The 21,047-nt window shown below is 43.5% G+C and overlaps 1 protein-coding gene across 1 annotated transcript in view; it reads left to right on the forward strand.

Moving 5' to 3' along the window:
* The window catches only part of LOC139381171 (polypeptide N-acetylgalactosaminyltransferase 2-like), a 136,561-nt gene extending 116,640 nt beyond the window's left edge, over positions 1–19,921 (forward strand). Inside the window, exons 8-16 of the mRNA XM_071124556.1 lie at positions 4,927–5,014; positions 5,753–5,840; positions 14,831–14,934; positions 15,195–15,321; positions 17,328–17,420; positions 17,640–17,723; positions 17,881–18,007; positions 18,419–18,538; positions 18,862–19,921. Of these exons, the coding sequence (XP_070980657.1) occupies positions 4,927–5,014; positions 5,753–5,840; positions 14,831–14,934; positions 15,195–15,321; positions 17,328–17,420; positions 17,640–17,723; positions 17,881–18,007; positions 18,419–18,538; positions 18,862–19,017 (987 nt within the window). The 3' untranslated portion in view covers positions 19,018–19,921. The remainder of the gene's footprint in view (positions 1–4,926; positions 5,015–5,752; positions 5,841–14,830; positions 14,935–15,194; positions 15,322–17,327; positions 17,421–17,639; positions 17,724–17,880; positions 18,008–18,418; positions 18,539–18,861) is intronic.
* Positions 19,922–21,047: the final 1,126 nt, after the last annotated feature.

A 21,047-nucleotide genomic window follows, 5' to 3' on the forward strand; every position in this document is an offset into this window, starting at 1 on the left:
ACTCTCAACCAGCTTCACCTGGAATGCTATTCCAACAGTCTTGAAGGAGTCGAGCCCTTGTTGGCTGCTTTCTCTTCACTCTGCGGTCCAACTCATCCCAAACCATCTCAATTGGGTTGAGGTCGGGAGATTGTGGAGGCCAGGTCATCTGATGCAGCACTCCATCTCCTTCTTTGATCAAATAGCCCATGCACAGCCTGGAGGTGTGTTGGGTCATTGTCCTGTTGGAAAACAAATTATAGTCTGACCAAGCTGAAACCAGATGGAATGGCGTATTGCTGCAGAATGCTGTGGTAGCCATGCCTTGAATTCTAAATAAATCAGACAGTGTCACCAGCAACGCACCCCCACACCATAACACCACCTCCTCCATGCTTCACGGTGGGAACACACATGCGGAGATCATCTGTTCACCTACTCTGCGTCTCACAAAGACACGGCGGTTAGAAAAAATCTCAAATTTGGATTAATCAGACCAAAGTACAGATTTCCACCGGTCTAATGCCCATTGCTTGTGTTCCTTGGCCCAAGCAAGTCTCTTCTTATTATTTGTATCCTTTAGTAGTAGTTTCTTTGCAGAAATTTGACCATGAAGGTCCGATTCACACAGTTTCCTCTGAACAGTTGATGTTGAGATATGTCTGTAACTTGAACAATTTCTGAGGCTGGTAACTCCTAATGAACTTAGACTCTGCAGCAGATGTAACTCTGGGTCTTCCTTTCCTGTGGCGGTCCTCATAAGAGCCAATTTAATCATAGCTCTTGATGATTTTTTCGGACTGCACTTGAAGAAAGTTATTGGAAATGTTCCATATTGACTGACCTTCATGTATTAAAGTAATGATGATGGACTGTCGTTTCTTTTTTCTTATTTGAGCTGTTCTTGCCATAATATGGACTTGATCTTTTACCGAATAGGGCTATCTTCTGTATACCACCCCTACCTTGTCACAACACAACCGATTGGCTCAAACGCATTAAGAAGGAAAGACATTCCACAAATTCACTTGAAACAAGGCAAACCTGTTAATTGAAATGCATTCCAGGTGACTGACTACCTCATGAAGCTGGTTGAGAGAATGTCAAGAGTACGCAAAGCTGTCATCAAGGCAAAGGGTGGCTACTTTGAAGAATCTCACAAATAAAATATATTTAGATTTGTCTAACACGTTTGTGGTTACTGCATGATCCCATATGTGTTATTTCATAGTTTTACACACATACAGTGCCTTCGGAAAGTACTCAGACCCCTTGACTTTTTCCATACACACACACACACACACACACACACCCTGGACATGCAATCTTATCCCAGAGGCCGACCCAAAACAACGTGGTCGCAGCATGAGAGGCAAACGGAGCGGCCTTACTGGTCAGACTCAGAAGGCGAGCACACCATCCACCTCTTCCTAGCATATTACTCGCCAATGTCCAAAATCAAGATAACAAGGTGGACGAAATTAGGGCTTGAGTTGCCTTCCAGAGAGACATCAGATTTTAACATTCTCTATTTCACGGAAACATGACTCACTCGGGATACTTTGTCAGAGTTGGTACAGCCAACCGGTTTCTTCACGCATCTCGTCGACAAAAACAAACATCTCTCTGGTAAGAAGGGCGGGGGTGTATGCCTTATGATTAACGATGCACGGTGTAGAACAACAACAACCTACAGGAACTCAAGTCCTTATGTTCACCTGTCCTCGAATTTCTTACAATCAAATTGTAAGTCAATCAAATTGTAATCAAATTATCTTCCAAGAGAATTATTTTAGATTATAGTCACAGCTGTGTATATTCCTCCCCTCCCCCCCAAGCAGATACCGCGTTGGCCCTAAAAGAACTTCGGTGGACTCTATGTAAACTGGAAACCATACATCCTGAGGCTGCATTTATTGTAGCTGGGGATTTTAACAAAGCTAACCTAAGATCAATACTCCCTAAATTCTATCAGCATATCGAATGCGCGACACGAGCTGGCAGAATTCTGGATCATTGCTACTTGAACTTCCGTGATGCATACAAAGCCCTCCCGCGCCCTGCCTTCGACACATCTGACCATGAATCCATTTTGTTGCTCCCAGCCTATAGACAGAAACTAAAACAGGAAACGCCTGTGCTCAGGTCAATACAACGCTGATCTGACCAATCGGATTCCATGCTTCAAGATTGCTTCGATCACGTGGACTGGGAAATGTTCCGGATAGCCTCAGACAACATTGATGTGTGCGAGTTTATTAGCAAGTGCATTGGAGATGTCGTACCCACTGTGACTATTACAACCCCTAACCAGAAACCGTGGATTAATGGCAGTATTCGCGCAAAACTGAAAGCCTGAACCTCTACTTTTAATCATGGCATGGCGACCGGAAACATGACTGAATACAAACAGTGTAGCTATTCCCTCCGCAAGGCAATCAAACAAGCTAAGCATCAGTATAGAGACAAAGTAGAGTCGCAATTCAACGGCTCAAACACGAGACACATGTGGCAGGGTCTACAGTCAGTCATGGATTACAAAAAGAAAACCAGCCCCAATGCGGACATCGACGTCTTGCTCCCAGACAAATTAAACAACCTCTTTGCTCGCTTTGAGGACAATACAGTGCCACTGACACGGCCCGCTACCAAAGCCTGTGGGCTCTCCTTCTCCGTGGCCAACGTGGGTAAAACATTTAAACGTGTTAACCCTCGCAAGGCTGCCAGCCCAGGTGGCATCCCTAGCCGCGTCCTCAGAGACCAGCTGGCTGTATTCAACCAATCCCTATCCCAGACTGTTGTCCCCACATGCTTCAAGTTGGCCACCATTGTGAAAGCTAAGGTAACAAACTAAATGACTATCGCCCCATTGCACTCACTCCTGTCATCATGAAGTGCTTTGAGAGACTAGTCAAGGATCATATCACCTCCACCCTAGACCCACTCCAATTTGCTTACCGCCCCAATAGGTCCACTGATGATGCAATCGCCATCACACTGCTCACTGCCCTATCCCATCTGGACAAGAGGAATACCTATGTAAGAATGCTGTTCATTGACTACAGCTCAGCATTTAACACCATAGTACCCTCCAAACTCGTCATTAAGGTTGAGAACCTGGGTCTCGATCTCGCCCTGTGCAACTGGGTCCTGGACTTTCTGATGGGTCGCCCCCAGGTTGTGAGGGTAGGAAACAACATCTCCACCCCACTGATCCTCAACACTGGGACCCCACAAGGGTGCGTTCTAAGCCCTCTCCTGTACTCCCTGTTCACCCATGACTACGTGGCCATGCACGCCTCCAACTCAATCATCAAGTTTGCAGTCGACACTACAGTGGTAGGCTTGATTACCAACAACGACGCGACGGCCTACAGGGAGGTGGTGAGGGCCCTCGGAGTGTGGTGTCAGGAATATAACCTCCCACTCAATGTCAACAAAACAAAGGAGAGATGATCGTGGACTACAGGAAACAGCAGGAAACACTCCACCCCATCCACATCGACAGGACAGTAGTGGAGAAGGTGGGAAGTTTTATGTTCCTCGGCGTACACATCACAGACAAACTGAAATGGTCCACCTACACAGACAACATCGTGAAGAAGGCGCAACCGTGCCTCTTCAACCTCAGGAGGCTGAAGAAATTTGGCTTGTCATCTAAAACACTCACAAACCTTTACCGATGCACAATCCAGAGCTTCCTGTCAAGCTGTATCACCGCCTGGTACAGCAATTGCACCGCCATCAACCGTAAGGCTCTCCAGAGGGTGGTGCGGTCTGCACAACACATCACTGGGGTCAAACTACCTGCCCTCCAGAACACTTTCAGCTCCCGATGTCACAGGAAGGCCAAACGATCATCAAGGACAACATCCACCCGAGCCACTGCCTGTTCACCCCGCTATCATCCGGAAGGCGAGGTCAGTACAGGTGCATCAAAGCTGGGACCGAGAGACTGAAAAACAGCTTCTAAAAGCCATCAGACTGTTAAACAGCCATCACTAACATAGAGAGGCTGCTGTCAACATAGACTCAAATCTCTGGCCACTTAAATAAATTGATTTAATAAAGGTATCACTCGTCACTTTAAATAACGCCACTTTAATAATGTTTACATATCCTACATTACTCAACTCATGTATATACTGTATTCTACACCATCTACTGCATCTTGCCTATCGCTCATCCATATATTGATATGAACATATTCTTATTCATCCCTTTACATTGGTGTGTATAAGGTAGTTGTTGTGAATTTGTTAGATTACTTGTTAGATATTACGGCATAGTCGGAACTAGAAACACAAGCATTTCTCTACACTCGCATTAACATCTGCTAACTATGTGTATGTGACCAATACCATTTGATTTGACACACACTCCAGGCTCCGACATTGCTCATCCTAATATTTCTATATTTCTTAATTCCATTATTTTAATTTTAGATGTGTGTGTATTGTTAGATATCACTAATCTGTTGGCGCTAGGAACAGAAGCATTTCGCTACACCCGCAATACCATCTGATAAATATGATTATGTGACCCCAAAAATGTTACTCTAACTCACCATTGGTATGACAAAACTTCAATGGAACACAGTCACTGCTGTAGGTCTGCTGCTCCATCAAGACTTGGAATAGTTCTGGAAAAATCCAATCCATCTGATTTTATGTCACTCTCAGCAAATCTTGTACTTCCCTCTTGGAAATCTATTTGTGTTCTGGCTGTGTTAAGCTCATATATTTAAGTGAATATGTGGACAAGCGTTTGACTCTCCACAGATCTGTTTTGGACTGTAATTTGTTATTCAGCTTCTATCTAGTGCTTGGTTGTGAAATGATGTGGTGGTTTTGACTGATTATTTCAGTCCCTGAGTCTTATTTCAATATAATCTAGTGGAACACTGCATATTTGTGTCCCATCTTTCTCTCTTTACTTCTCCCACAGGACAAAACGCGTGTTGTTTCCCCCATCATCGACGTTATCAACATGGACAACTTCCAGTACGTAGGCGCCTCGGCCGATCTCAAAGGAGGTAAATCCCATTCATCTATACCTGCAGCTTTCTTTTCCTCTCCAGGGCAGGCTGGAAAATCACATGGCAGTTTTCACTCTGTACCCAATGTCACCTTCTGCCAAAGAAGTCTGTTTCTTGGAGTGTGGCTGGCTGACGGACTGACTGGCTGACTGAGTGGCTGGTTGGTTGGCTGGCTGGCTGGTTGGCTGCATGTGTGTGAGCGCAAAGGAGAGAATAAGCGTGTGATAAATCTTGAAAAAGGCACCGCCTTCGGAATGGAAACTATTTGATTGATTTGTCTAGGGATATAGGCAGATTACATTGTGCACTCCCATGGCTCCTGCACTCTATAGGGCTTATGAGAAGTGTAATGTACAGCCATATGGGGCGGCAGGTAGCCTCGTGGTTCGAGCGTTGGGCCAGTAACCGAAAGGTTGCTAGATCGAATCCCCGAGCTGACAAAGTAAAAATCTGTCGTTCTGCCCCACTGTTCCTAGGCTGTCATTGTAAATAAGAATTTGTTCTTAACTGACTTGCCTATTTAAATAAATAAAAAATGTATCTAAAAATGTAGATAGAGGGAACGCCACAGATGTGTAATATAATACCTATCAGTTAGGCATTGTGTGTGAAAAGGATAGTAGTGTTAAGAGAAATACAAACACTGACAACCAGCTTTTCCTGTTATCAAAATGAATCTACTCTTGTTTACTTGAAATCCCTTAACCTAATCAGTACCTGTTTTTCCCACTCTAGGATTTGATTGGAATCTGGTCTTCAAGTGGGACTATATGACCGTGGAGCAGAGGAGGGTGCGTCAAGGAAACCCCACTGCTCCAATCAAGTAAGCCTGTCTCACCTCTGGGTTCTTTCTGCTGTCCTCTCCTCTGCCTCATAGCCAGGGCCCCCTGGAGGAGAGGCTGAGGCAGGCAGCATTAGATATCAGTGTGCATCCTCCTCTGGGGAACCTCTGGGGAATATAGCCAAAAGCTCCTGAAAAAAACCACCACCTTTAAGCCTCTGTTCTATTTTCTCCCTGATGTCCACGGTGCCGTATGATATCGCAGGGTGAAGTAAACACAGACAGAGGTGATTGAAGGCGTTCTCATCTTATCCAGCTTTGTCTTTAAATTGTGTATGGTGATGATGAGGGAGAAGATATTGCTGTGAAAGGAAGATCAGAAGAGAGCAAACACTTTGATTTGTTCAATCAGTATGAGATCTCAGAAATGGTTCTGTTTTACGTAATAACCAAATGTCAGATGCATTCTCTCAGTAAACATATTGGTAACCAACAGAGGGCAGCATTTAATCAATATCCAAAGGCTAGAATTAGAATATGGTTCTTCATTGCCTATAATGCATCTTGTTCCTCTTCACAAGGTGATGGAAATTAACCCAAAGGGTGACTCAAGTAATTTTTTTTATTGTAATTGGCATTTGGTGTTTGAAAATATGTAATTTGTTTGTGACAGGTTTAGAGAAAACAATAGGATAAGCTGTTCTGGTTAAATTGTCTTCTATATCTGCTTTGGTATCCCTGCATTATCCATGTCCCTGTAGACCAGACCTTGTTAGATCCATGTCCCTGTCGACCAGATCTTCTTAGATCCATGTCCCTGTCGACCAGATCTTGTTAGATCCATGTCCCTGTAGACCAGACCTTGTTAGATCCATGTCCCTGTAGACCAGACCTTGTTAGATCCATGTCCCTGTCGACCGGACCTTGTTAGATCCATGTCCCTGTCGACCGGATCTTGTTAGATCTATGTCCCTGTAGACCAGATCTTGTTAGATCCATGTCCCTGTAGACCAGACCTTGTTTGATCCATGTCCCTGTAGACCAGACCTTATTAGATCCATGTCCCTGTAGACCAGACCTTGTTAGATCCATGTCCCTGTAGACCAGACCTTGTTAGATCCATGTCCCTGTAGACCAGACCTTGTTAGATCCATGTCCCTGTAGACCAGACCTTGTTTGATCCATGTCCCTGTAGACCAGACCTTGTTAGATCCATGTCCCTGTAGACCAGACCTTGTTAGATCCATGTCCCTGTAGACCGGATCTTGTTAGATCCATGTCCCTGTAGACCGGATCTTGTTAGATCCATGTCCCTGTAGACCGGATCTTGTTAGATCCATGTCCCTGTAGACCAGACCTTGTTAGATCCATGTCCCTGTAGACCAGACCTTGTTTGATCCATGTCCCTGTAGACCAGACCTTGTTAGATCCATGTCCCTGTAGACCAGACCTTGTTAGATCCATGTCCCTGTAGACCAGGCCTTTTAGATCCATGTCCCTGTAGACCAGACCTTGTTTGATCCATGTCCCTGTTGGGCTGGGCGATATGGCCAAAATATTATATCATTGTATTTAAAAAGAATTGGACGGTATGACTGTATTTTTAGTTTTTGAATAATAAAAGTTGTACATTTGCTTTATGAGTAGTGAGTGATCCTAGGGTGGCAACACATACAGTTGAAGTCGGAAGTTTACATACACCTTAGCCAAATACATTTAAACTCAGTTTTTCACAATTCCTGACATTTAATCCTAGTAAAAATTCCATCCCTTAGGTCAGTTAGTATCACCACTTTATTTTAAGAATGTGAAATGTCAGAATAAAAGTAGAGTGATTTATTTCAGCTTTTATTTCTTTCATCACATTCCCAGTGGGTCAGAAGTTTACATAAACTCAATTAGTATTAGGTAGCATTGCCTTTAAATTGTTTAACTTGGGTCAAACGTTTCGGGTAGTCTTCCACAAGCTTCCCACAAAAGGTTGGGTGAATTTTGGCCCATTCCTCCTGACAGAGCTGGTGTAACTGAGTCAGGTTTGTAGGCCTCCTTGCTCGCACAAGCTTTTTCAGTTCTGCCCACACATTTTCTATAGGATTGAGATCAGGACTTTGTGATGGCCACTCCAATACCTTGACTTTGTTGTCCTTAAGCCATTTTGCCACAACGTTGGAAGTAGGCTTGGGGTCATTGTCCATTTGGAAGATCCATTTGCGACCAAGCTTTAACTTCCTGACTGATGTCTTGAGATGTTGCTTCAATATATCCACATATTTTCCTACCTCATGATGCCAACTATTTTGTGAGGTACACCAGTCCCTCCTGCAACAAAGCAACCCCACAACATGATGCTGACACCCCTGTGCTTCACGGTTGGGATGATGTTCTTTGGCTTGCAAGCCTTCCCCTTTTTCCTTCAAACATGACGATGGTCATTATGGCCAAACAGTTCTATTTTCGTTTCATCAGACCAGAGGACTTTTCTCCAAAAAGTACGATCTTTGTCCCAATGTGCAGTTGCAAACAGTAGTCTGGCTTTTTTGTGGCAGTTTTGGAGCAGTTGCTTCATCCTTGCTTAGAGGCCTTTCAGGTTATGTCGATATAGGACTCGTTTTACTGTGGATATAGATACTTTTGTACCCGTTTCCTCCAGCATCTTCACAAGGTCCTTTGCTGCTGTTATAGGATTGGTCCCATGGTGTTTATACTTCTGTACTATTGTTTGTACAGATGAATGTGGTACCTTCAGACATTTGGAAATTGCTCCCAAGGATGAACCAGACTTGTGGAGGTCTACAATTTATTTTTAAGAGGTCTTGGCTGATTTATTTTCATTTTCCCATGATGTCAAGCAAAGAGGCACTGAGTTTGAAGGTAGGCCTTGAAATATATCCACAGGTACACCTCCAATAGGCTAATTGACATAATTTGAGTCAATCTGAAGCTTCTAAAGCATGACATAATTTTCTGGACTTTTCCAAGCTGTTTAGAGGCACAGTCAACTTAGTGTATGTAAACTTCTGACCCACTGGAATTGTAATACAGTGAATTATAAGTGAAATAATCTGTCTGTAAACAACTGTTTTAAAAATGACTTGTGCATGCACAAAGTAGATGTCCTAACCGTCTTGCCAAAACTATAGTTTGTTAACAAGAAATTTGTGGAGTGGTTGAAAAACGAGTTATAATGACTCCAACCTAAGGGTATGTAAACTTCTGACCAACTGTACATTCTAAGTGATTTCAATGAGTCTTTCTCCATTCTGATTGTTTTATACTGTTCAATTCAACTTCAACCAAAACAAGTTTATGTGCTTTTATCATTTACTGAACTCAACTGCAGTGGTGGGAAAAGTATCCAACTGTCATACTTGAGTGACAGTAAAGATTCATTAATAGAAAATTACTCCAGTACAAGTGAAAGTCACTCAGTGAAATAATACTTGAGTAAAAGTCTAAAGGTATTTGGTTTTAAATATACTAAAGTATCAAAAGTAAAAGTATAAATCAATTTCACGGATAGCCAGGGACACACTCCAACACTGTGTTTAGTGAGTTTTCCAGATCAGAGGCCCAGGGAGTAGATGACCAGGGATGTTCTCTTGACAAGTTCGTGATTTGGACCTTTTCTGTCCTGCTAAGCATTCAGTACTTTTAGGTGCCAGGGAAAATGTATGCAGTAAAAAGTACAGTATTTTCTTTAGGAATGTAGTGAAGTAAAATTAAAAGTTGTCAAAAATAGTAAAGTACAGATACCAAAAAAAACGACTGAAGTAGTACTTGAAAGTATTTTTATATAAGTACTTCACACCACTGCTCAATTGAGATCATTTCCACACTGCCACGTAGGGCTGCACGATATGGGAAAATAATCTAGGACTTATTTTTAACTAAATGTTGCGATTGCGATTTAACTTGCGAATTAGAGCAAAACTGTTGGAATCATGGAAATAGAATGACTATTCTAATTCTATATTTAGAATATAATAGTGGGCAATTTGAATACAGTGTTGTTTGAGATGTCTTTACTATCATTAAATGAAGACATTTCGTTTTTATCAAAGATTCTCTGTAATTAGTATTACGTGATTAATCATGTAACTGTAATTAACTAGGAAGTCGGGGCACCAAGGAAAATATTCAATAATATAACTTTTCAGATGTTTTATATCTGATCAATTAGTCATCGAATTAATGCATTATTTACTTTACCTCACGTTAGTCTCATTCCAAACGTCATTGTTGGTTATCTGCACGAACCCAGTCTTCACTATAAGTCATCCATACATCAATAGTCTTAAATAATTTATTTACTAACTAAGTAATGCATAAGCAAACAAACAAAGAAAATATGGTTACAAGAAATAAGGGAATGTGCCCTAGTGGGCTAAACCGGCATGGCAGCTTGTTGTACAAAAGGGAAGTGGGGGTCGACTGAGAAGACAACACACAGTTGATAATTATAACAATTGAAATGCTAATCCTTTGCTCACTCATTCGGGAACAATTGCCATCAATATATATATTTACGCTCAGTGCGTCGTCTTGATCGCTGTTGAAAAGTTTGTTTCTGTTGGAGAGTTTCCGTCCTCTCTCTCTGTCGTGGTTAGAATGGATTGTTCAGAGTGACATTCATTCATGTTGTTGTAGAATGGATGTTTCGGTGGTTGTCGTCCTTCACGTTCAATGATACCGAATTCCTAGCTGCAGACTAGTAATTAATATCAAAGACTTGTTCTTATTCTGTCGGTATCGATAGTCTAAGAGTTTAACCACGTGGTATGGTTAAAATATTTAGCCATCTGGTCTGCAACCTTTGTCCTCTCATGATTGAGAGAAAACATGGTCTGTAACCTTTGTCCTCTCGTAATGGAGAAAAACATGGTCTATTGAGGAATTCTCAAGGTCGGGGTTTTATTCGGAATTGCAGAAAAGGGTCTGTCCCAGGATGCCCGACCCTAACTGGGCTCTTGGGCGGTCCTCTGATTTAGTTAAACTCAAAAGGGAATTTCTTTCATTAATTAAAAAGTCCAAAATCACATTACACAATTTTACAAACAGTATCATCCTCACTCATTCATCTTATACAACAATTAGATGTAAACCTCATATCTGAGGCTATTATATAAACAGCGTTATGGTAATGTGGCCACACCGTCTCCCATGAGTTTTACAAACTTGTACCAAACGGACCAGTTGTTAGCTGGATTCTTCACTGATTTTTTTTATACCTTATCCGGAACATAAATGTTGTTCGGACCTCAAGTTCTGTGAGGTGGAAGAAATTACTTTGTTCTTTATGAAACTTCACTCTGTCTCTATACTGTGGCCATGAGGAGACAATCTCTTCCAGGAAATTATGACCTCTCTGACCACAGCAGCCTAGTTGTAGGAGGCAGGGAGAGGGGGATGGGGCTTGCTGTACCCAAAGAGGGCAACGTCATGACACAACAAATTAAAATGCCAGGGAGGAGTTATTGTGACAGGGTAGGAACTAAAGTGTTGATGATTGTTTCATAGGGGACCCTATAAGCTTTGGCTACATTGCATGTTTTCTCTTAGCTACTTCATGTAGCTAACATATTCTTGCTTTGCATATTCCTCTTTGATTTAGAAGATACTGTTGCACAAATAACATGCTGATTTAGGTCTACACCATCGCTGGTATTATCAGGCAGTATTAGCTAGCTACAATTGCGCTTACTCAGTACATTTATTAGCTAGTTAGCTATTAGCGTCTAACAATTAGCGTCTCACAAGATTTAGGGCAACTTGCTAAGGAAAGACAAACTATCTGTTTGCTGATGTAAGAAACACAAACTAATAGTCTCAGTATAAAAAGCTAGTGGAATTATATTAAGAAGCAAAGTGAAAACAGCGTTGTTGTCATCAACATTGTTGCATGTGCTGCATTGACCATGCAGACCAGTGATGGGTCATTTGCAAACGAGCCAGCTCTTGTAGGTGAACGTTGGGAGCCGGCTCCCATATCAGAAGAGCCAAATCTATTTATAAAAATAAACAATTAAGATATGAATAATCAAAATATTTAAATTAATAGAATTAACTAATTCAAAGAAGCAAAAAATTTAAAAAATGATATAGGCCTAAATGGTCAAGCGCACATTCGTTCGGATTGTCTGCTCAGACTAACAGCCTCACCCGTTGTTCCTGTTGAGGGAGGGCCGAGCCTACTCACACAGTCACACACTTAGCAGCCGATGAGAGAGAGGAAGGACAGCTGTGAAAACAGCTGAAAATGAGTCTGAAGCACAGTAGCATTTGGATGCATCATTTAATCTTTTAATCACTTCATTGAAGATTTTTCGATGTCTAGCGGTCTTCTGGACTTCTTTGAGTTCAGCGACACACACGTCAGAGAATATGGCAGAGGAACTGTTGAGAGTGGCCAGAGAATGGCAAGTAGATGGAAAAGTGGTCTGTTGTGTTAGCGACAAAGCAGCTAACATAACCAAAGCCATGAAAATGTTTAAATGGACCCATCATCCATGTCTTGCCCACACAATCAACTTGATTGTAAGAAATGCTCTGAAGGTGATGAAGCCCACTGTGGACAAAGTGAAAGCAGCTGTGGAATACTTCCACAGGAGCACAGTAGGTGCTGAAAAACTAAAGTCTACACAATGACAGATGGGGATGCCTGAGCTGAGGCCTGAACAAGACTGCACTACAAGTTGGAATTCAACATTTTATATGTTGAAGTGGTTTCTTGAGTCAAAGGAGGCCATCTATACCCTGACAATTGTCAATACAGCTGGTGATGCTCTAACCCAAGAGGAATGGGAGGTGGTGGAGGAGGTGTGCTGAGTCCTGGAACCCTTTGAGCAGATCACTGTGGAGATCAGTGGAGAGAAGTGAGTAAGCAGTTATTACTACATCAATATTTAATCCAGTATTATAAATGTATATGAGCAGTAGATGAGAATGTAGTATCAGTAGGCAAAACATGAACCTGAACTAATTAGTTACTGTGATACTCCTGATGTAAAATGATACTACTGTGTAAGGGTCTGCAGCGATTCACAGCCAGCCGCCAGAGAGAAGCAAATGTAACTACAGGACATGTGACAGAGTTGATGGACACCCTATGCTCATCAATGGACAGAAAATCCCACAGAATGGAATATAATCACCTATCAGAAACCGCTTCACTTGACCCCAGGTTTAAGAAGTTAGCCTTCAGTGATGCCAGAGCGATTGAGGCGCTTCAAATAATAACCTCAGCAGCAGGGAGGGACAGCCCCAGCAGTCAGCTGGCTCAGGCACCAGGACAACAAGAAGAAGAGGGAGCAGATGGAGCAGAAGCACCAGCAGTAGTGCCACAAACGTGCTGTTTGACGAGAGAGCAACTGGGATACAGCAGGAAGGAATCCCTCAGGAGATGCCATAATGGAGGTCCTCCTCCAAAGATCTACAGATCCTCTGAGCTGGTGGGAGAACAAGGCCTCTGTCTATCCACGGCTCTGAATAGTGGCCACATCCGGTCTTCTCTAAAACAGGACAAATAATTACTGAGAAAAGAAACCGCATCAGCACCTCAAGTGAGGCAGCTTGTATTTCTGAATGCAAATCTCTCATAAAAGCTAAATGTGGTCAGCATTGCTGTGTGCTGCTGGTTATAACATGGCAATAAAGAAGAGGGAGAAAAGAGGGACCAGTTTAATGTTTTAAGTGGGATGCTGCAGTTTTGCACATTGTTATTTATTTTTCTTTGATATGGTGCAATATTCTATTATTATGTTGTTCAGATTGTATTCATTTTGAATTGTTACATTTATATGCACTTTGTTTATATACATTAAAAAAGTTATACTTTAAATGCAAATGTTAAATAGCATTATTTTTCATAACAAACCAATGCATTTTTAAATGCATTGTGGTTAAGGTAGTGTGTGATTTAATTTCATTAGAATTTGTTTTAACACCAATCATAGTCAAACTATCTCAAACTGTTTGACTTCAAAAAATACAAAACATATATATTTTTTATAGAGGCGTTTGGGAGCCAAAAGAGCTGGCTATTTTTGGTGAGCTGAGCTGAATGAGCCGACTCACTGAGAAGAGCCAGAATGCCCCTCACTAATGCAGACTGAACGCAAGTGTCTCGTGGTTGAGGAACATCAAATGCGCTCCTTGAGTGACAGGGGGCGTGGCTAGTTCTGTGTGGAAAGTGGCACAGAGATAAAGAGCGGAGAGAGATGACTCAAGAAGCGAAGTAAACAATAAAAATGTACATTGCACATGGCGTTTCACATTTAACAAACCAAACATTCAAATACCGGTATAGAAGGTAAAGTAAAAACCCAAACCGGTCCCTGCATCAACACCGGTATATCATAAAATGCGGTATACTGCCAAGCCCTATGTCCTTGAAGACCAGACTTTGTTTGATCCATTTCTTTGTTGACCAGACCTTGTTTTTGTTTTGAGACATGCATTTTTGTTCAACAGGCTTTTTGTCCAAGATGCTCATTGATGTTTTTCTTCCTTTCGAAAACAAAATGGCCTCTGAGGAAAAGTGAAGTGTTGTATTATTCCATCCAAACAGCCAGAGGTCAGGACACCACAGCCCTCTCCCGCTGCCGGGTTTCAGGGCCAGCCTACCTCCCGCTGCCGGGTTTCAGGGCCAGCCTACCTCCCGCTGCCGGGTTTCAGGGCCAGCCTACCTCCCGCTGCCGGGTTTCAGGGCCAGCCTACCTCCCGCTGCCGGGTTTCAGGGCCAGCCTACCTCCCGCTGCCGGGTTTCAGGGCCAGCCTACCTCCCGCTGCCGGGTTTCAGGGCCAGCCTACCTCCCGCTGCCGGGTTTCAGGGCCAGCCTACATCCCGCTGCCGGGTTTCAGGGCCAGCCTACCTCCCGCTGCCGGGTTTCAGGGCCAGCCTACCTCCCGCTGCCGGGTTTCAGGGCTCTGGGTATCACATGCAAATGAGAGGACTGTAGGAGAGCTGAACTTGGCAGAACGGTCTCTGGTTTGTCTCATAACCCTAGCTACTTTCTGTCATACCCCTATCTCAGGACTCCCATGATTGCCGGCGGCCTTTTTGTCATGGACAAGGACTACTTTGAGTTGCTGGGGAAGTACGACATGATGATGGATGTGTGGGGTGGAGAGAATCTGGGTAAGTGGACACAGAACACTCGGAAAGCTTGAGCTTGTTTGTCATTGTGTGGGGATGGAAGAGGCAGTGGGATGCCTTTTCTGGATTGGTTTATGATGTCTATATGTCATTATATGACACCATTTTCTGATTGAAATCGTATTGACATTGAAGATGCCAACTGTGGGAAGTTCTAGCACATTGAATTGTCACTGTAAAACCTTGCCCTAAACTGTTATATTAATGTGTGTGTTTTTCGTATTTGTCTTTGGACATTGCAGAGATCTCTTTCCGCGTGTGGCAGTGTGGCGGCAGTCTAGAGATCATTCCCTGCAGTAGAGTGGGCCACGTCTTCAGGAAGCAGCACCCATATACCTTCCCTGGGGGCAGTGGCACTGTGTTTGCTAGGTGACTATTGATTGTACCTGTGACGTGAGGTAGACACAGGGGACTAACCTCTTCTACACTGCTCAAAAAAATAAAGGGAACACTAAAATAACACATCCTAGATCTGAATTAATGAAATATTCTTATTAAATACTTTTTTCTTTACATAGTTGAATGTGCTGACAACAAAATCACACAAAAATGATCAATGGAAATCAAATTTATCAACCCATGGAGGTCTGGATTTGGAGTGACACTCAAAATTAAAGTGGAAAATCACACTACAGGCCCAGGGCCAACCGCACCAGCATATGGTCTCACAAGGGGTCTGAGGATCTCATCTCGGTACCTAATGGCAGTCAGGCTACCTCTGGCGAGCACATGGAGGGCTGTGCGGCCTCCCAAAGAAATGCCACCCCACACCATGACTGACCCATCGCCAAACCGGTCATGCTGGAGGATGTTGCAGGCAGCAGAACGTTCTCCACGGCGTCTCCAGACTCTGTCACGTCTGTGACGTGCTCAGTGTGAACCTGCTTTCATCTGTGAAGAGCACAGGGCGCCAGTGGCGAATTTGCCAATCTTGGTGTTCTCTGGCAAATGCCAAACGTCCTGCACGGTGTTGGGCTGTAAGCACAACCCCCACCTGTGGACGTCGGGCCCTCATACCACTCTCATGGAGTCTGTTTCTGACCGTTTGAGCAGACACATGCACATTTGTGGCCTGCTGGAGGTCATTTTGCAGGGCTCTGGCAGTGCTTCTCCTGCTCCTCCTTGCACAAAGGCAGAGGTAGCGGTCCTGCTGCTGGGTTGTTGCCCTCTTACGGCCTCCTCCACGTCTCCTGATGTACTGGCCTGTCTCCTGGTAGCGCCTCCATGCTCTGGACACTATGGTGACAGACAGCAAACCTTCTTGCCACAGCTCGCATTGATGTGCCATCCTGGATGAGCTGCACTACCTGAGTCACTTGTGTGGGTTGTAGACTCCGTCTCATGCTACCACTAGAGTGAAAGCACCGCCAGCATTCAAAAGTGACCAAAACATCAGCCAGGAAGCATAGGAACAGAGAAGTGGTCTATGGTCCCCACCTGCAGAACCACTCCTTTATTGGGGGTGTCTTGATAATTGCCTATAATTTCCACCTGTTGTCTATTCCATTTGCACAACAGCATGTGAAATGTATTGTCGATCAGTGTTGCTTCCTAAGTGGACATACTGGCACTGTGGACTAACCTCTTCTACATACTGGCACTGTGGACTAACCTCCACTGTGGACTAACCTACCTACTGGCACATAACCAACCAGCTGGAGTGTACATAGTTTGAAATGAGAGCCATAAAAAAGGGCAACAGTACAGGCTAACTGGCAATTGAGTTTACTCACTAACCCTACAGTAACTTTACCCACATGTTACCCTTAACTTTACCTTTCTCAAAGACCCAATGAAATCCAAGCTGAGGCATTGAGATGAAAACCTGCTAGTAGCCTGTAGGGAAGGGCTGTTTCATTCCTTTGCAATTCACATTCTAATACTGTTGTTCAAAGTCTAGCTTAGCTGCAGTCATTAAATTTGAGGCTCAATCAGGACAGAAGCCTCAGCTTTGCTCTCGTCTTGGCTTCACCCCTGCAGTGTCAACACTGTTTCGCATCTGGGTGATTCATCAATAAGATGAAAGTGACCACTCCCTCACTGCCAGTCTATCACATAGCACTGAAAACCCCACAGATTGCCAAGTCTTAGGATGTGTGCTCATATCTCAAAATAGCTTTGAGGACTGTCACTCTCCTCCTGTGTTTTCTGAAGCTTGAACCGCATCCTCACTGTCTCTTGCCCTGTTCATATTTTAACAGACATCCATCCTTCTATTGAATAAATAACACGTAATCAATTGAATCTATAACATTGCCTATAGTTTTTAGGCTACTGAACTGAAATTATTACATTATTTCAAGGACTGGAAGAAGGAACAGGAAGAATGCATTTTTTAAAGTATTCTAGCATGGTGTGTATCGGTCTGTCCACAGGAACACGAGGCGAGCAGCAGAGGTGTGGATGGATGAGTTTAAGAACTTTTACTACGCCGCTGTGCCCTCGGCCCGAAACGTGCCCTACGGCAAGTAAGTATCCTTTTAGACGCCCTTCTTCCTGTGCCCTACGGCAAGTAAGTATTGTTTCAGACACACTTCTTCCAAGATGCCATCACAGATGTCCTTTTATAGTCCTTGTATAGAATAACAAAAGACATTTCCCCATTTCTGACACCTCCAGAAGGTCAGATGGTACATCCAGAGATGGCTGGTAGTTAGATGAGTCATGGTTTAATCTCTGTCTGGCAGCATTCAGAGCAGGATGGAGATGAAGAAGAGGCTTGGCTGCCAGCCATTCAAGTGGTACTTGGAGAATGTGTACCCTGAGCTGCGGTAAGTAGAGAAACCACACCGCCACAGTGGAACAGACTTTGCGAGCCTTTGTATTCCACTTGGAAATTCAACTAGGGGAAAGACATTGGTGGTGGAATATACTCACGTCTTGTGATTTGACATCCCCCTGACTTGTGCTGTTTGTCTGGCCCTTCAGGGTCCCTGACCATCAGGACATTGCCTTCGGAGCTCTGCAGCAGGGAGGGAACTGCTTAGACACTCTGGGACACTTTGCAGACGGAGTGGTGGGGGTCTACGAATGCCACAATGCTGGGGGAAATCAGGTACCATTCAGGGCTCAGGTACTGCTCAGATCCATTACACATAACCAAGCTGTGCACTGGGCTGGGTAACACACTGAGGTGGGTTTACTTTTGGTCAGGTTCTGGACTGGACAGTCCACTATCAGGAGCTGGACTGGACAGTCAAATATTGCTTTGATTGGGAGTCTCTGATTCATACTGATGAAATCCATTTTGATGTCCCACTTCCCACAACATATTGATTATATTACTGCGCTGGAAGAGGGGATTATGGGAGAGTCAAGGCCCTGTTGGTCTATATAGGTGTGATTTACAACAGACAACATGCAAACACCGCATATTCACACTTGACAAAGACACACACTTTACAAATAGATCTACATAATCATTGAGGAGTACCTAAACTGACTGTCTCCCTCTCTTTCTCCTCAGGAATGGGCGCTGACCAAGGACAAGTCAGTGAAGCACATGGACCTGTGTCTGACGGTGGTGGATCGCACTGCTGGCTCACAAATCAAAATGCAGGGCTGCAGGGAAAACGACAGCAGACAGGTGAGCGAGCCGAGCACCGAGTCATGCACCAAGGATCAGATCGATCAGAAAGCACTAGTAGTAAATGAGAGACTGACAGCAGTCCGGCTGTTAGAATGGAATTAGAACATTCATTTAGTGGATTATGATGCTTTTCTGGATTGGGATGATCCCTTTGGATTTGCACCATAAACTCACTATTAATAGAAACCATTAGTGATCATTAGGATTATTGGGTTTTTGGTTAATAAAACTCACATGACATAAAAACATGTGACTGATTTGTAGACCTTTGTTTCCTCCCTCTCCCAACCCTTCCCTGACCGCACCTCGTGTGTCTCCAGAAATGGGAGCAGATTGAGAGCAACTCCAAGCTGCGGCACGTGGGCAGCAACCTGTGCCTGGACAGCCGCAGCGCACGTAATGGGGGGCTGACAGTGGAGGTGTGCAGCCCCAACCTCAACCAGCAGTGGAAGTTCACACTCAACCTCCAGCCCTAGAGAGAGAGAGATGGACAGACAAACAGAGAGAGTGTATCCCCCACCAGCACCACATCCTCTCCTCCCCGGAGCCAAACAGACTAGAGCCACCTATTACCAACACGCACACAGACGGACGGACAGACTGAGGTCCCCGGAGGGGCCACAACACACAGAGGGAAGCAGGATATTGAAACTACAGACTACCAAGTGGGATGATGATGATTTTAATGTTGATGATGATTTTAATGTTGGTGGTGGTGGTGATGATGCTTTCCTTCCAACTATATACCTCAGCATTTCATCTTTAGTCCCGCTCTTTGGAATGTGAGAAAGTCATTTTTCTTATTACAGGCGAAAGAAACTTTCTGGATGTTTTTTTATTTTGTGCGTGTCCTTTGTTCTCTCTTTCCACTGAAGTTCTGAAATGGATAAGACTATTAATTAGTAGTTTTTCTCTCTCTAGTAATCTGTCTTTGTTGAATGTAAAAGACGTATTCTACAGAGGTTCCCTGACTAGACAAACTGGCCAGGAAGAAAGTGGATTGTCTCAGCTGGTTTTGACCCCTTAAAGTCCTGCTGGTAGAAGGGAAATGACTATCTATGCACTGTTCCTCTCGTTCACTCAAACGCCTCTCTCCTGATTGGTGGACTGCTCTGCCAGAGTTGAAAAGAGATTTTAAGAAAATTAACAATTTACAGAGTTTTCATTCTGCTCCTGTCACGCGTGTTGTAAGAAGGTACGTCATCCGATCAGAAGTGTTCTCTTCGCAGGCCTCTCATGGATACTGGTGGGGCCAGGAGTTGTCGAGGGTGTGGATGTATCGCTGCTGAATCGTCACAGATTGTAGCACTGGCTGCTACGGCTCCTCAGTGTTTGTCCCCTTTGTACATCACAATTGAATGGAACCCACCCCCAACAAAATTATTTTATATATATATATATATTCATTATGTTTTTCTTTGCAAAAGCAGTAGTGTCCAAGTTTATTGTAGTTTTATTTTATTTCTAGCAGTGTTTTGTGTTCAATTATACTGTAGAATAATCAGTAACACAGTAAATTGGACAGGTATTTCTTTGTATATTGTTGCGTTCTGACAGTTCTCTTGTGAGTAAAAACAGATCTACTTACTTTCTAAAAAAAAAAAAAAAGTTGTCCTTTTCAGTGTCGGTGTTACCATTGCATCCAAATCAGTATTGATGAAGAGTTTATTACAGGGTAATGTTGGAACCGTCATTTCCATTCTCAGAAGTCGACAAGTGTTGTCTTACACAGTGTATGTATTTGTGATTTGACATTTTAGAAAATGCCACATGTTCAGCGCGCTAAGTGACAGACAGCATGTACACGGTACACGGCGAGGCCTTGCTGCATGTTCTACCAATACTTCTACGGCTTTTTTCTCCTACAGTTTCTCTTTCTGTCCATTTGTTTCTCGACATTACTCGCTTTGTGAATGATGTCTTTGCCTTTTTTGATATCCATCCCATTTAAAAGAGAATGTGTCTGTGTGCTAGTGAACAGCTTTCAACAGGTTTCTTGGAGGAGGGCAGGTCATTCGGCTATAGTTAACTGCACTCACAAGGGAGAAAAGCAATAAGATGTTCCTATTTCAATGTCATTGTTGTGCATTTAGCATCTGCTTCGGGACCATTCGGATTGGGTTTCTACATGTAGCTTGTGCTACGTGGTGCTTTAAACGTTACTGTTTGTTTCTGAGGGGCAGCAGAACCCACCTTTAATGTGATGGCCAAAGGAGCCTATAACGACTTATGAAAGCAACAATTAATCCATTGACGTGACATTGGTTTTGTCTCGTGGGGGTTCCCCTGATATCAATGGAGATTAATTTATTCTAGAATAGCAAATTACTTATTATTTTGTAAGCCCTCATTTATATATGCATAACATTTAGGGTTAGGGTAATCTGTGTAAGTCCTACACATCAGTCCCTGTGTGTTCTACACCATTCTGGTCAAACTTCCTGATACAAAAGGAATCTCCAACCATCAGTACAGAAATGAGCATCACAGCGACGGAGCATATGCA

This window comes from Oncorhynchus clarkii, chromosome 23, assembly GCF_045791955.1.
Source record: "Oncorhynchus clarkii lewisi isolate Uvic-CL-2024 chromosome 23, UVic_Ocla_1.0, whole genome shotgun sequence".
In the NCBI taxonomy this organism is placed as follows: Eukaryota; Metazoa; Chordata; class Actinopteri; order Salmoniformes; family Salmonidae; genus Oncorhynchus; species Oncorhynchus clarkii.